This window comes from Alligator mississippiensis, chromosome 3 (genome assembly GCF_030867095.1).
Source record: "Alligator mississippiensis isolate rAllMis1 chromosome 3, rAllMis1, whole genome shotgun sequence".
Classification (NCBI taxonomy): domain Eukaryota; kingdom Metazoa; phylum Chordata; order Crocodylia; family Alligatoridae; genus Alligator; species Alligator mississippiensis.
The window spans coordinates 289,166,408-289,191,364 of NC_081826.1; the positions used below are offsets into that span (position 1 = coordinate 289,166,408).

A 24,957-nucleotide genomic window follows, 5' to 3' on the forward strand; every position below is an offset into this window, starting at 1 on the left:
CTGAGATCCCTTCCAACCCTCATTTTCTATGGTTCGGTGGAGACTTTCAGTCTCTACCAAAGCCTGTGAGTGTTCCCCACAAGATAAAGCCATTCATGCATATAATATACCAGCTAATTGCCCGTCAAGAATAACGGGGGCGGGGGGAGGAAGGGGCTGGGATGGAGTGCCGCCACCTAACGCCCTATGCTGTCGCTGTATTTGCAGGGAGCATGGTAGGGGACCTGGCCTCAGCTCCCCCATCGTCTGTCTGGTTCTTGGCATGGCTTCGGAATCATGGCAGGGCTCCCCCATGCTTGGAGCACTCTGGCTGTTTTCGTCAGTCAATCAGAGTGCGAATAAAGCGCTACGAACAGACAGACAGACAGACTTAATTCTAATATTATAAAAGTCTATTAATGAATATTTCTGAAGTGTCTCCTCAAAAGTTGGATGTTTTTCTCTTCGTTCTTTTTTTTTTTTTTTTTTTACAGAGACTCAAACGCCCTTTAATTTTAGAGGCTTTTTGGATTCAGAATATATATTTTATGCGAATATTTATGATGGTGTAGTAACATTAGGCTTAATATAATCAATGCAGATTTCTTTTAAATGGGTTTGCTTTTTTAAAGTAAAAGTTTTATATATTAATTTTAAATTTTAAAAAATTAAATTAAAAAAATATTTATCAACCCTACAACTTATTCAGGTTTCTGGAAACAACTAGCTGTTCTGTGGCATAGTTCACACATTTGTGTACCTGTTTAAGTTGATTAGGGATGTGATTTCTCAACTGAAATAGTTGTCCTGTTGTTGTTTAGATTTATATCCCACCCTATTTAGAAATGTGCAGTGTGACTTACAATACCTGACAAACAATGAACAAGAAAAAACAACATATGCTTCCCCACAAAAAATAAGTAAATAAATGACACCTGTGTACCATGCACTGGATGGCAGTAACGTGGGCATGGAACAAATCCTAACATGGCTATAGTCATAGAAGTCGAAAGGTGCCTTGTACTGGTGTAGCTTATTGTTTCCTGTAGTAATAACTATATGACTATAGTTAAAGTGATAGAATTTTTGTATTGAACAAGACCTGGGTGTACTTCTGGCTTGTCCCAGGTATTGGCTTGCTCCCTGTCACTAAACATCCTATTTAATTTATCCATTTGTTTGCATACTAGACATTTGATACTGTCATTGTGAAAAGTTTTAATACCCTAATTCTTTTGGTTTTAATAATTGCAGCAGCTCTTGTAGCTTAGATAGCAACTTGTTTGTTGTTGTTTTTTTTAATGTCTTGATGGGACCACTGTCTTTAATGGTTTGTATTTAATGCCTTAATCAAGTAAATCCAGATGGCAATTGAGTTGAAGCTGTAGTTTCTTTCTTTCATTCTTTTTTTCGCTTTGAGAATGCAGCAGAGTAACATTTCCTTATTCTTTTTCAGGAGTGGAATGTGAAGATCTGATAGAAGAATTGCTATGTTGTCTCATCCAGCTCATTGTAGAAATTCCTCTTCTGTAAGTACCTATAAGAATATTTTTTCCAAACTGGGTATTTGTACCTTCCAAACAGAATATCTTCTTCCATCATTCCAAGGTTTGCTGTGTTTGGAAAAATCATTTTATTTGGATACTAGACCATCATGTCTACAGTGTAATAAATAGTGATATGATGTCTCCTGGACCTGACCCTAGATATTTGTTAGCTGAATATTTTGCAGGTCAGCTACTTTCCCACTTCAGTCCATTTGTTCTGGCCCTTCCCATTTTATGTAATAGTTTCATTTTGAGCCAGTACAGTGCTTCTGGGGATATATGGAGAGCACACACTTTGAAAAGTTGAGGCTGGCACTCTCTTAGTTGGGGATATCATAATTATTATGGTTTGAGTAAGTAAGAGGCATGGCTATTCCCACATTGGTAAAACTGTCATCACTACAGGTGATGTGAAACTTTCAAAGTGCCAATATAATGATTGTCTTTGCTCACAGACCAGGGATGGAAGATGATCTGAGAAAAGATTCCTGGTCTCCCCTGCACTTATACCTGGTGCTGGTTTTTTAAAACTCAAATCATGTTGCTCTTCCTAGTTTGAACTACAGTGGAACTGATTTTTCAGAATTCAAAGGCTTGGGCAGACTGCTTCTCTAGATCTCTAGACACCAAACTGACTGTTAAAATATAGAAGTCCTAAAAGAATTTCTGTTGTTATCTGGCTTTTATTAGGTTATCTGTTGCAGTGTAATTTTTAGTTCTGTTGCTGACCTAGTTTTTACATTGCTGATTGCTCTTTTGGTTGGAAAGCTGACAAATGCATTCACTGCCGAGATGAAGATACAATTATTTCTGAAATATTAATCTAATTAACTATAATCCTGTCAATAATATACTAGTGTTTTGAGTCATTACTGTATAATGAAATAGTGGTATGATTTAGTGTCAGCCTGCAAAACAAAGGGGCATTGTCAGTACTTCCTGGCATAGTTTTACACTTCTTGTTTGGAACAGATTAAAGGAACCACTCGGTGAAGAAATATAGCCACATTCAGAAATCCTGTAACTTTCTTAGATGGCAGAATGGTTGTATGAAGTTCAGTGTCAGATACCATATTTTCTTTCATGCAGTGCACCTTGGATATAATGTGCACCTTTGTTTTTGAACAGTAGATTGAAAGAGAAAAAAGAGATTTCCAGAGTTATGGCTGCATAGAGCAGGCATATAGCCTCCTCTTCAGCTGACTCTCTCTCTCTTTCTTGCTTACCTAAGGGTGAAATAGTAGGAGGGAGACCAGGGGCAGCTAGCAGACAGAAAAATTTAAAAAAGGAGAGACATAACACCTCTGGAGTGAAGAACACTATGTTGATTGACTCCCTCAGTGGAATAGCAATGTAGTTCAACAGCTGCAGAAGGAATCTGTGTAGGGTGCGTCTGTCCCCGTCAGAAAATCAGCTTTCCTGCTAAATACACACACCCCAATTTATTTGGGGGGGCGGGGAAGGTGCAAGGTGTATGTGATAAAATATGGCATTCTCTTTTTTCAGTAAAAACATGGTTGTTTTAACCCATTTCAACAGTTAGATCCTACTGGCATCTCTACCTTCCTGTGACTATGCTTGTTAGGAATAGCAGTAGCTATCTGAAGCCTCAATTATATCAATAGCAGGAAGGGAGGTGGGGAGAAGTGACCTGGTGAAGTCTTTAAGCATTTTCAAAACTGCCTAGCTCTGTGGGAAATGCTGTAATTTCTTTACGCTCATAGCTTTGGTTTATAAGAAATACACAAGCAACATCATCTTATAACTTAAGCCTTTTTAGACAGAATTTTCCTGAGCTAATATGTTAAAGTGCCAATGGATTGGCCACATCTTAAATGTAATATTATGTACTTTAAAATGTAAATTTTGGTATCTTGAGTAATGTAATGCTGTTTCAGCCATTGCTTCCTCCATGTGACTGAGTAGTATGGAAAACCATTTCCTTTAATGCACAAATAACTCCTCCCCCCCCCCCCAAAAAAACCAAAAAAAACAAAAACAAACCCAAAACAAATTCTTCATTGAGCTTTTGCTCTTAGTTTAGTTAGGTGGGAGCCAATCTTTTTGACAGGCATGCATGCCACAAATTAGCCCCACATCATCCTGGATTGCCACTCTGATCCTCTTCCCCTGCCTGATCTACTCTATTTTCCTGGTCCCTGCCTCATCTGCTGTTCTGCTTTCTCCTTCTCACTGTGTCTGTGTTGTCTGTCCCCATCCTGATCCACCATGTGTCACGCACAAGCTGCCTGTGCCACTTGTAGCAGGCTTGCTGTGTGTTGGCCACCCCTTGTGTGGTCCTTTCTGTTTATCAATTGCTGAAAGTCACTTTCTAGTAGATGCGTGATCAGCTAGAAGGAACTCGTAGCTCATGTCTCTGTTGTGGACTGTATACAGTTTCCTAGAGATGTGGTGGTGGTAAAACATTTTTGGCTTTAGGTAACTTCAGATTTTCAGGTGAATTCTAGGTTCATTTGCCAGTGAGTATTCCCCCAGTCTGATTTATCAGGTGAATTCTTTCCCTATTTTGTTTTTAAAGGGGGTGGTTAATTACTGACTTACTGCTTTAATATCTAGAAAATTTACAAACTGATGTGTAGATTTTGGAAAAGAATAGGGAGGCCAGGGTATTTCAGTTTAAAAGGGCTACATTACTTAGAATTTTTATGATCTGCTTGGCATTCCATTAGTAGGAAGACTTGAAGTCTCTTCTACTAGAAAACAGGCAGTTGTTCCAACTTGTATTAGTGATGCCTTTGCAGCTGAGATCTGTAAGGTTTTAAATGATGATCTAAAGAGTCATAAACATAAAACATTAGGGCTGGGAGGGACCTCAGGAAGTTATTTAGTTCATTCCACCTCCCTCTGGGTTCAGGATCATCCTTGTCTAAACCATGCTGGAAAAATGCTTGTCTGAATCGATGATTCTCAACCAGGGTGCCCTGAGATCCTTTTAAAGATGCCACACACAAATTAACACTGTTAGGTGTGCAAAAACTTACATGCGATTCACAAGATAAACCCAGAGATATCAGCAGGAAACCATAGTGTCAAAAACATTTTGACCTGTTATGATCTGTCTTGGTTTTTGCAACAGAAGTATTGCTGCATTATTTTTCTCTAGTAAAAAAAAAAAATGAATGAAGGCTTAAGAGCTGGCATTTTTTGAATGTGCCTTGAGTCTGAAAAGATTGGGAACCACTGGTCTAACCAATTCCTAAAATTTTGGGAGGAAATCCTTATACATAACTACTGGGCGTAATGGTTGAAACCTGAGGGGCAGGGCATGAGCACTGGCACTGTCAACATCCTGCCATTGCAAAGATAGGAATTGTATTTGTTAAAATACACTTGAGATTCAAGGAAGAGGGCTATACCTCCTGCTACAGATGAAGGCTAAAACTTTCACAGTCCGTGCCAGTCTGACCATGGGGTAAAATTGTTTCCTGATCCCAAATGCAGTGACTTGTCTGACCCTATGGAAATGAGACTTTTAATATTTCAATGCTGAATTCAGTCGAGCAGAGCTTTAATCAAGTAGGCCTTTCATTAGCAATATTCTGTATGCCTCCAGAGGATTTTCACTGCTTAGCTAGGCCCATAATGTTCTGCAGACGGTTTCAACGAGAAAAGGCCACTTCCTGGAACTTGCTTTCTGAATTTATTGCTTCTTTAGATACGCCATTAAACCACATTCCACCCCGTTGCTAAAAAAAAAAAAAAGAATAGGATGCTTTGGAATGAATAGACAGTTGCATAATAGTCTCTTGTATCCTTATGTCCATAATACAGCAAGTGTACCCTGGGTGCTTTACTGCTTAAATGATTCCATATCTGTCATGGCAGGCATTTCATATCTGTGAAGACAGTGCATCTGCATAGTTACTGGAAGCTTAAACTCTTTTGTGATTGTAGCATTTTAGGGTGTTTCCCTTGAGGTTATTGGGTAATGTGTGGACATGTTACCTATTACATCCAGTAGAGGACCCAGTCTATTGTAGACCGAACTTTTCTCATGCTTATAGAAAGCAAAAAGAATACTTGGATTACTGTGGTAAAATTTATGTTTGTAAAACAAGGGAAGACAGTCCCTGATATTTAGTCTTGAGTTTCCCTAGAATAGAGCATATATAAGTGATTGAACAGATATTGTGGGAACATGTGGAAGATGAGTTTGAAAGTAGCAAATGGAAAGCATAGCCTAACGTTAATATCCACTATATGTATACTGCATAAAAGACAAAATAATTTTGTGACTCCCCTCCCTGTCTCTGTCACACAGAAATACAAACCTTTCCATTTAGTAATACTGAAAAAACGCGTGTCTTGAGCTTTGGCTGGAAAGGCCTCAGAGGTGTGTTGTGGTGTATGTCCTGGAAGAACATCAGAATGTAGAAAGACATTTCTCAATTACAGTGTATAGCTGAAGATCTAGCTGCTGCCTTGTGCCTTCTCTGAGTTACCATCAGTTGAGCAGGAACAAGTGGCATTCTTGGCTTCAGGATAGTTGGTGACCTTACAGGTCAGGGGTCAGAAAAACATTTTTGGCAGAGTGCCAAAAGATCTCACTGTCTTCTTGTAAGATTCTGAATTATTCCAACTACAGAAAGAAAATGTGGTTCAGAAAACCCTAGGTGGACCAGAGTAATTAATTCATGTAACATGTTTTAAAATTAAAAGCTAACATAGGCTCTAATTTGAAGATTGGTTCACTTAAAATGTGCATTGGATGTTTGTACTTGCCAAAAACCCCAAAACATTGTGCTAATCTCCAATGAGAGGTACTGTGCAATGGTTTTCGATTGCTGCCTTCTTTAGATGTATTAAGATGTTGCTTCTTCTAATCTTGTCAGTATAAGCACCCAAAGGTGTGCTGCATGAACAAGCACGGCTGCATGGTTAGTTGTATCGTAATGCCTAAATATTTAATCCTATATACAGTATATGCATTATGTAGTGAGTGATACTAGCATTTTATTGTAGGGTAAAGCTCAAAACAGGTTAAAATATAAAGGTTTCTTGCAGTAGTTTGTGAAGAATTAGTGTGTATAATAGCATGTCTGGTTGCACATTTTCACTTAATTAAAAACCCTAGATACATAGTGAGGAAGAACACTGAAGTTCTCTGATCCAGTTACATCATTGTTAACCAGCACCCTGTGGTGCCACTATAATATAGCTGTTGTTTGCCTTACGTTCTGTTACTTTCTGTAGTGAACGAAAAACTGTTCCAGGCTTAAACATTGTTTATTTTCAGATTTGGGGAAAAAAATTATTAGGACCATTTTAATAAGGTTTGAATGGTTGGAATGCTCTTTGCATTTCCTAGGGCAAAATGATATGTAGCAGGTTACAAGTTGATAGTGTGGTTTAGTTACAGTACCTTTGAGATGTATATTTCAAAATTATAGTCTGTATAATATTGATTATGACATTTACAATCTCATGGAACTGTAGAAACAATACTACCTATATGTAATTAGACTTACAATTCCTTGTTGCTTTCCTTTCTCCTCACTAATTATAATGAAGGGAGGAGGTTAAGAAGCCTCCTCCCCTATTTTCCTTCCCTAACGTTCTGAAAAGGTTGTATCGTCTCGTTTTGATATTCTCTAATAATAATTTAAAATACTTCCATTTAGATAGAGCGCTTCCTTTTTCAGGTATATTCCCAATCTTGCAGCAGTTAGCCTACTTGAAAAGTTATTTCACTGTAATGTTTTGTTTGAGCGAAATCTATCTTGAATATTAAAGGAAAAATTCATCCTAGTCTCTGGTTCATCTTTGTATATAGCCAGAATGTTGAAATCGTGAGGGATTTAAGAGTATGGAAACATAAATGGATTAGACCACATTTAAATGCGATTTAAACCTGAAGCAGACAGACAAATGGACCTGTTAAATTGGTTTAAAGCAGGGTTGCCAAGCCAAGGGGTTTTTTTTAACTGACAGTCTGCATACTTTTTACTGACAACCAATTTTTATTTTTTTTAACTGACAAATGTTTTTACTCACATAAGTTTTATATAATGTAAATGTAACCCTTCTGCCAGTTCCTGGACAAGGGCTTTGTTCAAATTACGAGTGTAATGACAGCCATGTTAAAAAAGAAAAGTTTGATTGTCAGTAAAAAGTTTGCAGATTATCAGTGTTATTTTTTTTTCTTGGATTGGCAATTCTGCTCAACTGCAGCAGTAGCTTTACACCATGCTGCTTCCACCCCAAGGGTCCATTACGCCCACACCCTGATGCCCCCAACCCTACCCTGTACCATGTAGGTCCCCCATTCTGGCACAAACACACACAGGACTACTGTCTGCCTACCTGAGACCCAGCAGCATTCCAGGCCAGGAGATGGGACAGAGCAGCAGCAGCACGCGTCAGTGGGTAAGCGGGTTATGGAGAGTCCTGTGGGCTACAGAGTCCTGAGAGAGTGCTCCCTGAAGGATGGTTTGCTCCCACTCAGACACTGAGTGCTTTGTTTCCAGTTTCTTTCTGACCAGGTATCTTCAATCAAGCTCCCCGTTGCTTATTTTGCTTGTTTGTTTTTTTCCGCATGGACACCCCTTTTTTTATGGGCAGTTGTTTTTAGCATTGTGGTTTGTTTGTTTGTTTTTTAACAGATTGTCCATAAATTTATGGAATTTATGAAATTTACTTAAATTTATGGAGAGTTGGCAACCCTGGTTTAAAGCTGCCTGGAATGGTTTAAAAGTATCTCTGGAAAATCAAGTATTATTTTGAACTGGTTCAGTGTAACATGTAGACACCAAGCGTTTCATGATATAGATCTGGTTGGTCTGCTAGGCATCCAAGCAGTCTTCCCTTCCCTTCTGCACCCATTTCCCCATACCCACTGCACCCCCAAATAAGGCAAGCACAGTGCAGGCTTCAGTCAGGTACAGGCTATTGAAGTTTATTGCACTTATTTAGGAAGGGAAGGGACAGCAGAAAAATGAAAATGCCCCCAACCACAAGTAACCCACCCACTCCTTGGGACTGCCAAAGTATGGGTGCAAGTACTTACCCCTATAAGACTTGCTGGTCTGGGTGCTCATTCCCACCCTTCAGTGTCAGAACCACAGCACTTCACCCATAGCTGTGAACTGGTGCCTTGATCAGTGACACTTTGGAGCTGTTCACTTGTTATGCGTGTCTGCACCCTCACATTGTATGGAACAGCTGTCAGTGTGTTGACTTCAGGTCATCCTCACAGATCACCGTACTTTACAAATAATTGGTGGTAAAGATGGATAGGAAAAGATGAGATAAGAAAAGATGAGAATATTCCTTCTGAAGGTGGTTTGGTGATGAATGTACAAGGAATTGCTGTGTTGCTACATCAAAGATGTGTTGGGGAGTAAGAGACAGATATCTGTGGATCTGTTTCATAAAACAAGTTTTATGGTATGGACAAACAAAAGTTTATAGTAGCTTCAAAAGGACAAGGTAAGCTGCTACTTGGGAGTGTGCAGTTACACTGTAAGTATTAACTACTCCAATTGTAACTCTGCTTCATGGAGGGTCAGATTTGGGTAACTTAGCCCACGTATATTGCTATGGGATCGCGCATACCTAAGGCAATGGCAGCGTAACAGTTGCTGCACACTCCTGAGCAAGTGTAGCTCTCCTCCCCTTTTGAAGTGTCTACAAATGTACTACATTTTTTTTTATGCCCTTATTCGCTTGGAGCAATTCTGTAGGCATTTGTTTGGAGTTATTAGGAACGTTATTCTTTTAAATGGATTTAACCAGATTCAGAGGAACCTTGCTAAAATTTGATGTTGCAGTGTAGGTTAGAAGAAACCCTGCCATCCTTTAATGAATTCCAGTTAATGCCTCAGTGATGGGTCCTAGTGATGTGCCTAAATTAATGTAAACCAGAGCCAATATTCATGCTGATTGTTGAAAGCTTTCATGGGGAAGCCTGGGCTGTTTTCTGGAAGGAGAAAACCAAGGTATTCATTGGTAACAGTCGACCAAGCTTGTAATTAAGCTTTTTTCAAAGAAACGAACTCTAGATTCCAGATTCTTGGCAAATAGTCACCTAGTTTTAATGTCTGCCATCTGGGGAAAAGATTTGAGAAAGTGGTGGCTGGCTGTCTGCAGCAGATGACATCCTCAAATCTTTGGCAGTCCTTCAGCTAGGCTCCATCCCAAAAACATAACTAATTGCCAGGACTGCACGGAAATGCTGCTGATTTTATTGTCAGTCATCTCCTCAAGGGTTTAAATCAGACACCTTTGGAAAGTTTTCATCTTCCCAGTATCCTTTCCCCTTGTCTGTTTAAGATGTTCCTGATACAACTATGTGGTCTAGGAGTGCACAAAATTCCATCAAATGGTGCTGTCAGGTTGTTTCTGATCTGTCCCAGTGAGTGATGATGGGTGCCTGTCTTTCATTTTGGAGGGCTGCGTGATATTTTAGTACTGTGTCCTGTCACTGTTCCTGGTCAGATATCGTGGTTACACCAATACCTCAGTGATTGCCAGCTCCATCTCCTATTTGTCTGAAGCTGAGACCTTCATCACCAGATTTAGCTAGTGCCTAACAAGTTTATTTCTAGGTGTTATCAAAGTATCCTTGTTCTGGATTTTTTGGTGAACTGTCTTATTTTAACATTTTATAAAATACCCAATGAAGGTAAAGTTATCATATAATGAACATCCCAAAGAAGTTTATTTTCTTTCTTACTACTATTTTTATTGACAAGAATGTTGTGTCATTCAGGATTCAGTTTTTGTAATATTTAATCTATACATGTTTATGGTTTGGTCTAATGAGGCCATTATCTTATGTCTTCTCTTGTGCTAATGACAATGTATCTGATTTGGCCAAAACAATTTTTAGAAGGCTTGACTTGTTGACATGAAAGATTAATGTGTGATATAGGGCATATGCTAGTACACAGCAATTTGCGAATATTATATATGATTTAATGAACTCCAGTAAAATAATTTACCCTTGTGGAAATGGATAAGTATTATTTCTATCCTACAGATGTGAAAAATTGAGGTACAGGGAGACTGAGGTTTGTACAGCATCAGACAATGAGTCCAGAAGAAAGCCCAGAAGTCTTGATTCTCAGTTTGTCTACTTCCATGCTCCCTGTCCATCTATGGAAGTGGAAAAATTAGGTGGAATTGTTTTTGTGCTTTGCCATGACAGAAGGTGGTAGGAAAAGTTGGTAGTGTCCTTTTGGTTGGTATTTCTTGAGTATGTATTTGGGACATTTTCCAAATGTTTGGAGTCAGCTCTAGCTAGCGTAGTGTACTTTTTGGCGGCCAACATGCGTGTTTGCCATCAGTGGGTGTAAATTTGGGAGTAATTCCAAGCGGAAAGATGACGTTCAATTGAGCTGTTGTACTTATATCCTGAGACTGATAACCAGATACTGTGCTTGCTTTTCAGTATTCAAACCTGATCTGTTCTCTTTGGTGACTCCTCTTTCACCTTTCTGGTGGGCCCTCAGGAAGCAGGGAAATGAAACCTGGTTCCTGTATGATTTGAAACTTTTTGTATGAATCAGCTCTTCTGGCAGGCTTCCTAAATCAGAAAATTAGTTGCATTCTAACCTTTTAATGATTAGAGTAGGTTCTACTGGCTGGGCAAAAGTTCAAGAAAACACTTAGAGAGAGAGAGAGGGTTTGCTGTAGTGGTGTGTGTGACAGTGTAGGAGTTCAAGTCTTGGGCTCTGTTTCCGGCTGGACTGTTGGCTAACAGTGTAATCGTGGTGAAATTGCTTCAAATACTGTATGCCTCAATTTGCCAATCTCTCTGTGTGTGTGTGTGTGTGTGTGTGTGTGTGTGTGTGTGTGTGTGTGTATATATATATATATATATATATATATATATATATATATATATATATATATATATATATATATATATATATATGTATATATAAAAATACCTACAGCCCATTGTATAATGAACAAGAGGTGCCAACAGAAGCATATGAATATTTTATGTTATATTACATGGCAAGCGACCCTTAGGAGACCATTTTTAGGTGCGATTTTTCTTATTTATTGCCTCTGCAACCCTTGTTGGTTCCCAGTTGGAGGTTAAGGTGAATAACATTGAGAACAGAAACTAGCTCTTAGTGGTGTTTTACACTACGGTAGATTAGCAGCTGGAAGATGAGGAAGGTCCGTGAAAGGTGTGTTTTTTGTACTCAACATGTCTACTTCCATGTCACTTTTTTGGTTTGTGAGAAGGGATGGAAGCAGCTGCTAGGAAATGAGGGGGCAAATAATAAATGGAGGGGGAAGAGGTCCTAAACAGGAGCATACTGCACTAATTCCTGCCATTCCTTAGTGCTGATCATGGAAGATAAGTAAACTGATCTGTGGGGGAGATGGATAAAGAGAGCTAGTTAGCTGAAGCTCAGTTTGCATGATACTGAAATGATGCTATTGCCTATGAGAAGCATCTAGAACTGAAGAAGTCAGTATCACCCCATTCTGATACACTTTTTTTTAACTAGATGCTTTAGCTGGAGTTCGTGTTAAACATCCCATCTTCTGCTACATTTATCATGTTGCAGGGTTGTCCAGGAATACTTCTTACCTCTGTGCCTGGCCTGGAGGTTGTGATAGTTTTCTTTCTAGAACAGACCTCACCACTTATGATCCACACATTTTGTCTCCTTTGGACTGTATTACTGTAATGCATTCTTTGTGGGTATATATCTTAATCTCTCCAAAGACTTGGACTGGTACATAATAGCATTTGCTTGTTAAGCAGTGCTGCTTACTGTTAGCAGTAGTCTGTGGTGCAGTTCAGGGGTTTCGTTTAGATCTGTGAAGCCTTCAGAAAGCTCAAGACCTGCTTGCTTATGTGACATCTTCAGTGCCAGTCTGCCACAGTTGCGATTCCTAGAGAACCAATAAGCGTGATCTTTCTGTTTTTCTAATTTGGCATGCTGTGCTTCTATTGAACTGAAGTAGCCTGAAGTTCTTGACATTTTGAGTGTGCTGCACTTGTGTGAGTAGGCATTGGTGGGGAGACCCAGCCAGGTGGGACCTCTTTTCAGAGGAAGGGTGGATGTATATGTGGGGTGAGGAAGATTTTTGGCTTTATTTATTTTTATCTCCTATCCTTGTATTTGTAGCCGTCTCCAGTGTGTCAAACTTTGGGTGGAGGATATCTGCTGGGGTGAAGTTTGTGCAAAACTGAAATCTACAAAAATAAAATAAACCCTGGTTCTAAATGCCTAGAGCTAATCTTTCATTCAAGTTTGTTCCCAGTAGTTTGGACGTGGCAGTTGCAGTTTTCCATTTGCTGTTTCTTCTCTCTTTAAAAAAAAAAAAATCTTTCTTATGGGGATTTTGGAGAGAGTAATAAAGGGAAAGAGGCATGAGCTTCTTTAAAAAATAGAGAAAAGCTGAAGCCACAATGATCAGATTTAATCAAAGTTTGTGTGTATTGGGATTTGGGGTAAGTTTCGAAAGAACCTTACCTGCCACTTGCCTTTCCTAAAAGACTGCTATTTGATTTCTAAAGCTCTTTGAAACCCTTTGGAAGTTTTTCTAATGCCTTGTCAGCCTGCTGACTTATTTGGTAAGAAGGCTGTGTGAACATGTTGCTGTTTTAAGCATTTAAAAGCCTAGAAGAATGGAATTTACAGGCAGGTGATGTGCTGTTGCAATCGTTCTGACCTAAAACAGGAGAGGTTTGATAGCTCTGCTGGCTACAACTAGAAATCTGCCATCACAATTGGTTTAATCACCACCATTTTTTCCAAAATGGGAATAAAGAAAGTGTTTAAAAACTCAGGGAGTGGAGCAGGAGAAAGGGTAAAAGTACTGATTTAAAAAAAATAGGATTCACTGAGCTGCTGTGATATGGAATGGGCTTCTCCCCACTTGTTCATGCTCCTGACTGAGTAGAAAAAAAATGGAAAGGTCAGGACTCTATAGCAAGGGAGTCAGCAACCTCCAGCCTGTAAGTCAGATGCAGTTCAGAGCTTTTGGATCTGATCCACTCAGCCCATGACTTCAGTGGTGGGGGGGCTCTGCCCACACTACCTGGTGCCATGCTGCAGCTAGGCAGCAGAGGGAAGTGGTGCAGATGTCTGGGTCCTAGTGCCTGTTCATCTCATACCTGAGCTGGGTAATTCTAGTCGCTGCTGGAAAATGTTGCTGACTCTGGGCCTAGAGCAAGAAAGTTGAATCTGAAGCTAGTGGGCCTCCCTTGTGTCTGTGCTCTCCTGCCTTAATGAGAGGTAGGAGAGAGAGGAGATAGGATTGGCACCTGCAGGAAGAACACCGAGACCCAAGATTGTTAAAGTTCCAGAGCTCAGTCCTCAACATGAGACAGTCAGGGATATATGGTAAGACACAAGGGAGAATATTTTTCATTTATCTGCAGAAAAAAGTGTTTGTTCATGTTTAGAAGACTGGAGGATAAGGGCATATCCCTTATTCTTTGTGATCTTCTCATACATGATCATATAACACAGTGATTCTCAGCCATGGTGCTGTAGCAGAAATTCATAGAGTTAAATAAGTTCCGACTGTTGTGGTCTTTCTGAGTTCTTTGCACCAGAGAACTTTGCTCCTATTTTTTCTGTAGTCAGAAGACAAGTGATAATTAAGAGCTGACATTTTCTGAGGGGTGCCTTAAGGTTAACAAGGGGGTATCTCAAGTCTAAAAAGGTTGAGGGTCTAAACAGATATTGCCAAATGAAGTGGATCAGATGTGCCAGGATATGGACTCCTGGCGGGCCTCTGCTAGTGGATAAACCCAACGTTTCCCTGTTTGCAAAGACTTGCCCCATGTAAGATTCCCTGGGTGTGTCTCGGCAAATAGGGAAATCCTGGGGTTTTGTGTTTGCAGAGGTATGAGTTCCTGGAGTCAGAGTGCAGCAGAGCAATGTGACTGGGGAATCCCCTGCTGGGCTATCCTAGGGCACACCTCTGTGAACAGGGGAACCCAGGTAGGTGCTGCCAGGGCTTCAGGGGCCTGATCCTGCATGTCCCGGGAATTCCTGTTCTTGGAGTATGCAGGATTGGGCCTCTGAACCCCCAACAGCTCCTGCATGGGGTAGCTGGAGATGGTGGGCAGCTCCGGACTGCCTGCACTCTTCTGCTGTAAAGTAAATAGATCTCTACCACAATAGAAGCACAAATTCATACTGCTATTTCTTGGCCACAAATTTTGGGCATTTGTGGTGTGACAGAGGGCATGGATATCCTTCTTCCGTTTGGTCTTTGTGCTGCCACAAAAGATCTGATGGCGGTACAAAGGGCTTTCTTCCTTACTCCAGAGGAGCAATGTCAATGGTGGGGCTTTTGAAAACTATGGTTTCTTTAGTGAGCCCTGTAATTCCCTAAGAGAAGGAAGATGCAGAGCATAGACCTCTTGAAACCTTGTTCAAGTACCTTTGTTTTTGTGTATCTTTACAACAAGGAGCCCCTTAAAAAGCTTTGTTTAAATGTGTGTTAAAGTCTAATTGCGCAGTTGCATTACTGTTCGGGGAGAAGGGCATGCTTGTGAAGGGAAATGGGAATATTTTTCCTTTGCCTAAATTAAATTGTATAAAGTGGGTACTTGAATACATACTACTACTGCCTTGCTGTCCATATCCTAAAGAGACGAGGATTATATTCCTCTAATATTTCTGAATGGATTGCAGAGGGATTTTTCTTCTTCCTTCTTTTCCTTTTATGTGTTAAAGATTTCAGTGGTGGGGGGATGAAGCTATGCAGAATTAACTGGCTAGATATTATCTATTTTTATGTGTGCTACCTATTTTGTTGTTGTTGGTGTAATCTTGTGTTATGAATTTTTTTCTTTCAGCTTTTTTTAAGGGTTTTGGATAGGAACCTGTTTCCTTATTAAATAACATTTAGTGAAGCTTTGGAACAGGGTAGTTTCTTTCAGAGAACAGCAAGTGCTGTTGTACTGATTCACAAGTAGGGTGAAGGTCTAGATAGCTGGATCCAGGAATGTAACTAGGGTGGGGCGAGTGGGGCAGAAACCCTGGCTACTGATTTTAGAGGAGGTGCCAGCAGCATCCTTCAGCTCTCTGTACTCCTCCTCTCCAGTGCTCAACAGTATCTCTTCCCAGGGCAGCAGAATGGTTACTTAGGCTTCTGCCTGGATCCTGATCTGGATACTAATATTTCTGAGAAAACATTTATAACAAATATGGCTGCTTCTTGTGGTACCTGGGGTGTTGGTTGCAGCTGTGTTGGTCTAAGGCAGGGGTTTTCATCCTTTTTTAAGAAGTGTACCCCTTCTGGGTACACTTCTGGCAGAATGGGGTGGGGGATGGCAGTGCAGTGGCCTGACATGGGGGGGGGGGGGGCCTGGCACGCGGTGGCATGGGGTGGGGGATGGTGGCGGCCGTATGCATGCCCCTCCACCCCACTCCCATTTCCGGCCAGCCGCGCCATGCTTGTGCGGCCTGGAGAGAGGAGTCGCTGCCCTTGGACCCCTCTGGCTCTGCTCCTGGGAGGCAGCAGCGCAAGTTGGTGGGTGGCAGTGCTCTGTCCCCACCCACTCGTGCGTACCCCCTAGCCGCTTTCCAAGTACCCCCGGGGGCACAGGTGCCCCCTGTTGACAACCCCTGGTCTAAGGACATAGGCAGACAAGGTTCTTTGGGTAAACGTACAGAGGTGCCTGGGGTTATCAGATGTCAGGCAGGTTATAATGTACCATAAATCCAATGTCTGTTTAGTCCATGATTTTTTGTATCTAGTAGATTTATGAAGTGAAGTTCACAGGCTCGTCTGTGAAAGGTGTTTTATAAATTCCCTTTGAGGATTAGAACTGAGAGATTGGAGAGAGAGTGGTTGTCTTGTGAAAAATGTGCCCTCCACAGGTAATCTGGTATTTGTGTCTTTGATAGATTTTCGGTGTGCGTTCATTTTGGTACTCGCTTGTTTTTTGGTTTCTCCTACATGTTTTCCACCAGGACGTCCAGCCATAAGTTAGGATCCCATTGTGGTAGGCATGGTGCCAACACAAAACACAAAGATGGTTCCTGCCCCCGTGAATTTACAATTTCAGACAAAACAATAAAGGAATACAAGCTAGAGATGAATCAAAACACTGATCTGGGAAGATCAAGCAGACCTTTATGTTGCAAGGCAGCTCTTAGATTAGCTATTGTACTATGAGTTGGGTCTGTTATCTTGGTCAAGAATAAGAAAATTTGTTTTATTCTTTTTTTTAGAGAAGGTGTGTGATCAAGGTGAGTGACCACTTCTGATCCACCTTGAATTTCATATTCGGAGCTGAAAATGTAGGAAAGAAATGATCCCCGTGCAGTTAAATCTACATATTCTGATAAGTGGCTTTAAGAAAGAATTTCTTAATAAAGAAACCAAAAAAAAAGGATTTTTTTAAGCTAAGAAAGTATGACTTGGATGAATAATCAATGGTTCGGTGTCTTGTTGGCAACTGGCATCAAGTGGAGTGCCCCAGGGGTTGGTCCTGGGGCTGGTATTGTCTAATATCTTCATCAACAATCTGGAAGGTGGGATGGAGTATACCCTCAGCAAACTTGTGGATGATACCACACTAGGGAGGGGGTGGGGTTGTGGGGGGAGTAGTAGATATGCTGAAGGGCAGGGATAGGATTGAGAGAGACCTCAACAAATTGGGAATTGGACCAAAAGAAATTTCATGACGTTCAATAAGGAGAAGTGCAAAGTCTTGCTCTCAGGACGGAACAATTCAATGCACCAGTACAGCCTGGGACTGACCGGCTGGGCAGCAGCTCTGCAGAAAAGGACTTGGGGGTTACAGTGGACAGTAAGCTGAATATGAGCCAACAGTGTGCCCTTGTTGTCAAGAAGATGCATTGCTAATAGATCAAGGGAAGTAATTATGTCTCTCTATTTGGCACTGATGAGGCCAAATGTAGAGTACTGTGTTTAGTTTTGGGCACTCCACTACAGAAGGGATGTGGATAAGTTGGAGAGAATTCAGTGGAGGACAGTAAAAGTGGTCTGGGGGCTGGAACACGTGACTTCTGCAGAGAGGTTGAAGGAACTGGACTTATTTAGTGTGGAAAAGAGAAGGCTGAGAGGGGATTTAATAGCAGCTTTTAATACCTGAAGGGTGATTACAAACAGGATGGAGCTAGACTGTTCAGTGGTGGCAGATGATGAACAAGGAACAATGAATGGTCTCAAATTGCAGGTTGGGAAGTTTAGGTTGGATATGGGGAAAAACTTTCTTGCTAGGTAGATAGTAAAGCACTGGAACAAGCTACCCAGAGAAGTTGTGGCATCTCCATTCATAGGTTGTAAGGCCAGAAGGGACCTTGGAAGATCTTTGGGTCCCAGTGGCGATGCGTAGGGTGTGCACAGGGGTGCACATGCATCTCCTGAGAGCACTGGTGCAGCCCCTGACAAGCCGCGTTCACCACGTAGGCGACGGGCAGGGGGCAGGTGGGAGTGCAGGTGGGTGTCTCGTCCCCCCCCGCGCGAGCACCAGCCGGGGAGTGGCACTCCTGGAAGCCACTTTGAATCATATAAAATAGAAAAAGACTCCCTAATTTGTCTTCAAAATTGTATTTCCACTTGAGTAGTTTTATATGGCAGGGGTTGAGAATAAGAAATAGAACAATTCATGGAATAAGAAACCTAAGAGATGGTTTTATTCCTGGGCACTATTACAAGACTAGAAATGGAGAAGGATTACATATAAACTTATAAAAGAACATAGGTCAAATATCCTGAAGTCTTTTCATTTTTTAACCTTTTTGTAGGCTCCCAATAAAAATACCCAAGTATCCTGGATTTTTGTGGTGTTCTGAATATAGGGCAAATCAGCATTCCTTGTCATCAAGCTGGACTCCAAGCTGTAAATGAGAGAATCAGTTGTCATGTAGTCTTCGGTCTAGAGGGAAAGCATAGTTTTCAATATATTCTTTTCTTTTGGTATTTAAGTAAACATTTCAGTTGTGATTGACATGATGCTGCATTGTTATTGACTGTCAATCTGATGAGAAACTGCTATTAATTCTTAGTTCAGCAGTGTTAGTAGCCTAGATAAAATTGTAGATCACAATGCAACCTTTGGCCTCTGATGTACTGATCAACATTTGCATTGGCTAACTTTCAGAGGTAAGCAGAACACAGGATACCTTAGAAACACTAAAACTGACTAAACTGTGGCCAGCTATCTTGGGGGAACAGACATTCAAGAATAGAAAAATAAAAAAGCATATGAATTTAAATGCTTATATAAATACAGCAAGAATAAAACAATGTCCACCTCTTTAATTAAAATGACTACATGTCAGTTTGCACAATCATAGAATCATAGAAATTAAGGGCTGGAAGGGACCTTGAAAGATAACCCCTCTGCTTTAGGCAGGAATACTGCTGAGATCATGTGATCCCAGCAAGGTGTCTGTCTAGTCTCCTTTTGAAGATTTTCATGGTTGGGAACTGCACCACCTCCTTGGGAAGTCTATTCCAGACTCTGGTCACCCTTACTTTATAGAAGTTCTTCCTGAAACCATCCTCTAATAGTTTATGGCTAGGCGACAGGTGAGAGCACTGGTGCCCCCTCTGAGAACACTGGCCGGGTCGTGAGGGTGCCAGGAGAAGTGGAAGGGGGGGAGTCCACCCCCCCCCCCCCCCCCGGGTCGCTGACTTGACTGTCTGTGACTCAGGAGGCACCAGTTACCCATGTTCATGTTGCTGGTTACTTCTCCCCAGATGAAACACTTAGCATTTATCTCTATTGAACTGCATCTGGTTCCGCTCCACCAACCTTTCCAGTTTGTCCAGGTCCGCTTGGATTCTCATCTTATCCCCTAGCATGGCTGCTTTTTCCCATAACTTAGTATTGTCCACATACTTGGCCGGCGTGCTTTCCACATCCTTATCTAAATCATTGATAAAGATGTTGAATATCATGAGGCTAAAAACTGAACCCTGTGGGATACCACTGGCCACCTCCCTCCAAGATGATACAGATCCGTCCACTAACACTCTCTGGGTTCTACCCCTTAGCCAGTTGTTCTTAGGGAACAAACTGTGGTCTCTGCCATCCCCCAGTTTTTTTTTTTTTATAAGAGTGTCATGGGAGACCATATCAAAGCCCTTTTAAAATCCAAGTATGTGAAATGAACTGCGTCTCCCACATCCAAGCAGTTTGTTACTTAACCGTAGAAGGGGACAAGGTTGGTCAGGTATGATTTGTGCACAACAAAACCATGTTGGCTACCCCTCGGCATCATACCTTCTGCCACTATCTCACAAATGGACTTCTTGATAACTTTTCCCAAGATTGTACCTGTTATCGAGGTCAAACTGACTGGCCTATAGTTTTCCAACATCCTCCCTCCTCTCCTTCTTAGATTGGCACAACAGTGGCCCTTTTAGAGTCTTCTGGGACCTCTCCTGAGTACCACAATTCTTCAAATACCTTTGCCAACAGTCCTGCAATGACTCCAGCCAATTCCCTTAGCGCTCTCAGGTGTAGTTCACCCAGTTCTGCCAACGTGAAGACATTCAGCTGCTCTAAGTTCTCCCTCATCAGTTCAACAATGACCATTGGTTGGCAATCACCTCCCCACCCCCGCATCTGTCCAGTATCCGACCAGGTGGGCAACCACCATGTGTATGCAACAAAACCTTCCCCCTTGTTGGCCTGTTCACCTTCTGTACTAAATAAAGTTCTTCCACGCAGGTCAAAAACCTACATGACTGGTCAGATCTGGCTGTGTGCTCCTCTCAGGTGATGTCAGGGTGGTTGAGGTCATGCATGACAAGCATGTCCCTTGAATGTGCAGCCTCCATCAGTTCTCTGGAAAATTCCAGCTCCTCCTCCTGGTGTGGTGGGCTGTAGTAGATGCCTACCATCAAGGCCCCCTCTCTTCCCCCCCCGTGTATCTTGACCCTCAGGGTCTCAAGTCATCCTTCTCTTGAACCAATTTGGGTGTCCGAGAAGACGTACGGCTTCTTTATATAGAGAGCTACACCTCCTCTCTTCTTCCCTACCCAATCCCTTCTGTGCAGCCTGTAGCCCTTTATGCATCCAGCCCAATCATGCGTGGCATCCCATCAGGTCTCCGATATTCCGATGAGATCATATTCCTTATTTGCGAGCAGGAGTCCCAGTTCCTGGTGCTTTTTTCCCATACTCCTAGCATTTACGTATAGACACTTAAGTCCCCCATTGGCAATCCCCAATTTCCCTCCCACCCCCATGTCATTCTAGCCTCTCAACACCTCTCTGACTGCCCTCTCTACATCCTTCCTGCTTGGCTGTCCCCTGGCTTGCATTTCTGTCTGTACACCCATCCCCTGATGCACCTAGTTTAAAGCCCTCTCCAGCAAGTCAACCATCCAGTTTCTTTCCCCTTGGCACGAGGTGGACGCCATCTCTTCCCAACAAGCCTCTACCCTGGAACAGCATTCCATGATGATAAAGTCTGAAACTCTCGCTGTGACAGCACCATCTCTTGAGCCTCCAGTTGACCTCCTCAATACAACTGTTCCTCCAGGGGCCCTGATCCCTGACTGGGTGGACAAAAGAGAAAACCACTTGTGCCTGCAGGCCCCTGAGCCCAGCCCCCAGAGCCCTGTAGTCATTCATGACCCACCAAGGGTTTTTGCTGGCTATGTCATTTGTGCCTACATGGATGAGCAGCATGGGGTTGTGGTTGGAGGGCCGGATGAGTTTTGTAATTCTCTCCATCATATCTTGGACATGGGCCCCTGAAGGCAGCAGAATTCCTGTGCGAAGGGATCCAGGCAGCAGATGGCACCCTCCATCCCCCTCAGGGGCGAGTCGCCCACTACCACCACTGTATGTCTCCTCTTCTGGACAGGAGCTTGCATCCTTTCTCCTCTAGATCAAGTGCCTCTGGTCCTTCCTCCACCAGTGGTGCAAGGGTCTCATATCTGTTGCACAACTGAACCGGAGCTCCATTCAGGTCCTCCTGCTCCATCTTTTTGTCCTCACTCTTCTGCTGCATAACTCATCTGTCTCCTGCTTGTCAGCCCTGATGCCGCGCAGCCTGCTCACCTCTGCCTGGAGCTCCTTCAGCTGGCTCTCTAGAGACTCCACCAGAGCACACCCCCCACAAATGGGGCTATTCCTGTGCCTGCTCCCAGCCACTGGGAGCTGCGCTAGGCACCCCCTGCAGCCCAGGACCTGGGCTGAAGCCTCCGCCACTGAGAGCTCCATCTGGGTAGAAGCTTCAGAGGAGCCAGAGATGTGGGACTTGGCAGCAGTGGCAGGTCTGACTGCATGACACAACTCCACCATATCTTAAGACCTTCCTTACAAGCCTTTCTCTTCTGAGAAAGCTTAAGGCCCCACTTCAAAGAGGGAGTGGCAAACTGACCTGCAAACTGCTAGTAGACTACCCTGATTTTTCTTCCCTGGTTACTTGGAGAGCCTGCTTTTAGGCTCCTCTCCTGGGCTGAATTGACTGCAGCTGGCTAGGTCAGCTCGTTAGGACTTGAAGCCCCCACCGAGCACCAATCACTGGGAATCAGCCAGCAATTCAACCAACAGTGAGGCCTCTCGGAGCACTTGCCCTGCCACACAGACACACAGTCAGAAATGCACACAGCCGCTCACCTGGCTAACTCACTTTCCCAGAGCTAGATCTGGCCTTGCTGTCTGTCTCCTTTCCTCCTCTTGCTCCCAGCAAACTGCCCTGTTTGTTCTTCTCCGATCGCTTGCTCCCTGGTCCCTTGGAGAGCCTGCTTTTAGGCTTCTCTCCTGGACTGAACTGACTGCAAATCTTACCTTTAAAAATTTGATTGTTTCTTTAATCCTTTGCCTCTGGTCCGTGAACTGTACATAGGACTGGGATACAGGAAATTGTAATTCTGCCTCTGCTATTCAGAATTTGGCTTTGGACAGATCATTAACCTTTCTGTTTCCCTAGAAATTTCATGGCTAATATCTATGACAGTAGAACATTGTAAGGTTTGGTTAACAAAGATCTATGCAGTATTGTATATGATCCAAGTCTTTATAATGGCTCTTCCTAGTGTTTTATAATAATGCAAATAGCACACCTGAGAATACTAAAAATACTTGAGTGTACTAAAAATGACATTACTTTCTTAGGGAACAAACTTGTTCATTTTTGTGAATTGGAGCATACCAACTGTAATCCTATGACAAATTAGCAGAGCACAAGGTTTTAATCCAGCCAGTTTATAAAATCAATTCTCAAATCACTTTTGCAAGAGGCAGTGTTCTAGGTAACATTTTAAAAACAAATCCTCATTCATTGAAAGAGGCTGAGTGTTTCTTTGTTTTTCTATTTTTAACTCTCTATATTATTTTTAAACAGTTTATCCACTTTTAAGAATTTCATTGTTGTGAAGTGATAATGTTGAGGTAGACGATGAACCAAATTGTTCACAAGAGACTAGTGACAGGTTTCCCAGTTGTTGTGAATTAGGTGGCTGCACTGTTAAATTTCATACGAGAGAGAGCAGCAGTGTTCCCTTTCCAGAGCCAGGGACTGTCAGTTAGGCTTGAAGTGAAGTGGGCATTGGTTCGCATTCACTTGTTTTACAAAAAGGCATTGATATTTTTGAGTGCTTCACAGCTTATTTTAGAAGAAGACCAGCTTCATCTCCCTCATCAGCAAAATAGGAATAGAGTCCTCTAATATAATAGATCTCATCTACTTTGCCACACCACCACCTTTCACAATTAATGTGCCCAAACCGTGGCATGACTATCCTATTTGCCCTATTCATTGAAGACACTTTTTTTCCCCAGGAGTCAGGAATAGTAATTTCGATACCTAATATTTCACTGCTGTTTCATGCTTCCATCTGATTGATATATGGTAGCCCCTGTATGAGGTGACTTTTTGCATGCCAGTTCAAACTCCACATTGCATACTTACCACTCTACCTGGTGCAAATAGGTTGGATAAAAACTGTCTCTAAGAAGTCTTGCTCCTTTTACTATGGAGAGTCCTGTGAGAAAAGTACACCTTGCGGATGCCCTCAAAATAAATGAGAACCTGCCACTGTTGATTTAGTGCTTTCACCAGCATTTAATCCACACAAGTTTATTTTAACCAGAAGTTTATGATATTATGCATTATATAGGTAAGTGTGCAGCTTGGTTCATTACATAATTTGTTTAGAATTTCACATATGAAACTGCACAAAATATGACCACTGAATACTGATTTTTGGGTGCCAGTGTCTACTGGGAGATGCAAGCTCTGAATTGTCCCCAGTTGTCCGTGATGTATGACAAGGCATTGATCATTTTGAACAGGGATGTCAAACATGGGCTGTGGGCAAAATCTGGCCTGGAGAGCCAGGCAACCAACCTGCAGGCTCTGGCTTGATGGAGGACTTTCCTGTAGCAGCATCAAGGCTCCTGGACAAGACCCATAGTGGTGGACCCCCAGCAGCACCATAGTTTGTTCCTGCAGTGGCAGCCATGGGTCTGGGTGAGAGCTATGGTGCTAGAGCCCCAGCAGCGCTGTGGGATAAAACCTGGTTGCTGCCATGGGAAGAAGCTGCAGTGCTGCTTTGAATTTTGCTTACTTGGCTGCCAAGCACCTCAGGGAGGGCAGCAGTGCTGGAGCCTGAGCAGGATTGTGGGAAGAAGCTTGGCAACCCAGCTTTTTCCTGCAGGGAGTGCATGGGATGCCAGGTTTTTTCCCCACGTTGTGTCGGATCCAGCATGGTGGGTTGTGGGGTGGCCTTGGCATTCTCTCTGTACATTTTTTAAAATAAATGCTTGTGCAGTGCATGTATTAGTGTAATCTTCTGAAATATACACGTTATTTTATTAATATATTCAGCTTGTTTAAAAGCCTGCTCAACCATGAAACTTTTATGTTTTGGGTAGTTAATTTGTATTTTTACTTTCCTTTAATGTCTGGGGTTTTTTATTTGTTTGTAAACAGACTCAGATCTAGAAAAAGTTTTATTGTTTGTATGGAATGATCTCTCTTTTCATGCCTTTTATTTGTTGGGACTCGGTTATGAATTTGTTAATCCCATATACCCAGTGAGAGCCAAGGGCTCTTTGTTCTAGTTAATATACAAACACACATGAATTTAAAGCTTTTTTCTCATAACTTCAAATGCAATATATAAACAAAGAATAGATAAATGTTTATGAATACTCTCTTTTTCCTGCAGAGATATAACATACAGCATTTCCTTGGAAGCTGTGACGACACTGATTGTCTTCCTTTCCTGCCAGCTATTTCATAAGGAAATTCTGCGAGAGAGCATCATTCATAAATACCTGATGCATGGGCGATGGTATGTCACGTTCCAGCATTCTGTTCTATAGGGAGCAAAACAATTGTTTTCATGCCATTGTTAGATTGCTGGTTTGTGTTCGCAGACTGTTGTATATGAAGACAACGTAAGGAGAGGAAAACGTAGTAGGTTTTGACTGCAGTTTGTTGGCACTTCAAAAAAAGAAAACATTACCAAATGTTAA

The 24,957-nt window shown here is 42.1% G+C and overlaps 1 protein-coding gene across 1 annotated transcript in view; it reads left to right on the plus strand.

Annotated features, from left to right (window-relative positions):
- The window catches only part of DYM (dymeclin), a 374,678-nt gene that overhangs the window by 74,965 nt on the left and 274,756 nt on the right, over window positions 1-24,957 (plus strand). Inside the window, exons 7-8 of the mRNA XM_006259049.4 lie at window positions 1,436-1,508; window positions 24,648-24,773. Of these exons, the coding sequence (XP_006259111.1) occupies window positions 1,436-1,508; window positions 24,648-24,773 (199 nt within the window). The remainder of the gene's footprint in view (window positions 1-1,435; window positions 1,509-24,647; window positions 24,774-24,957) is intronic.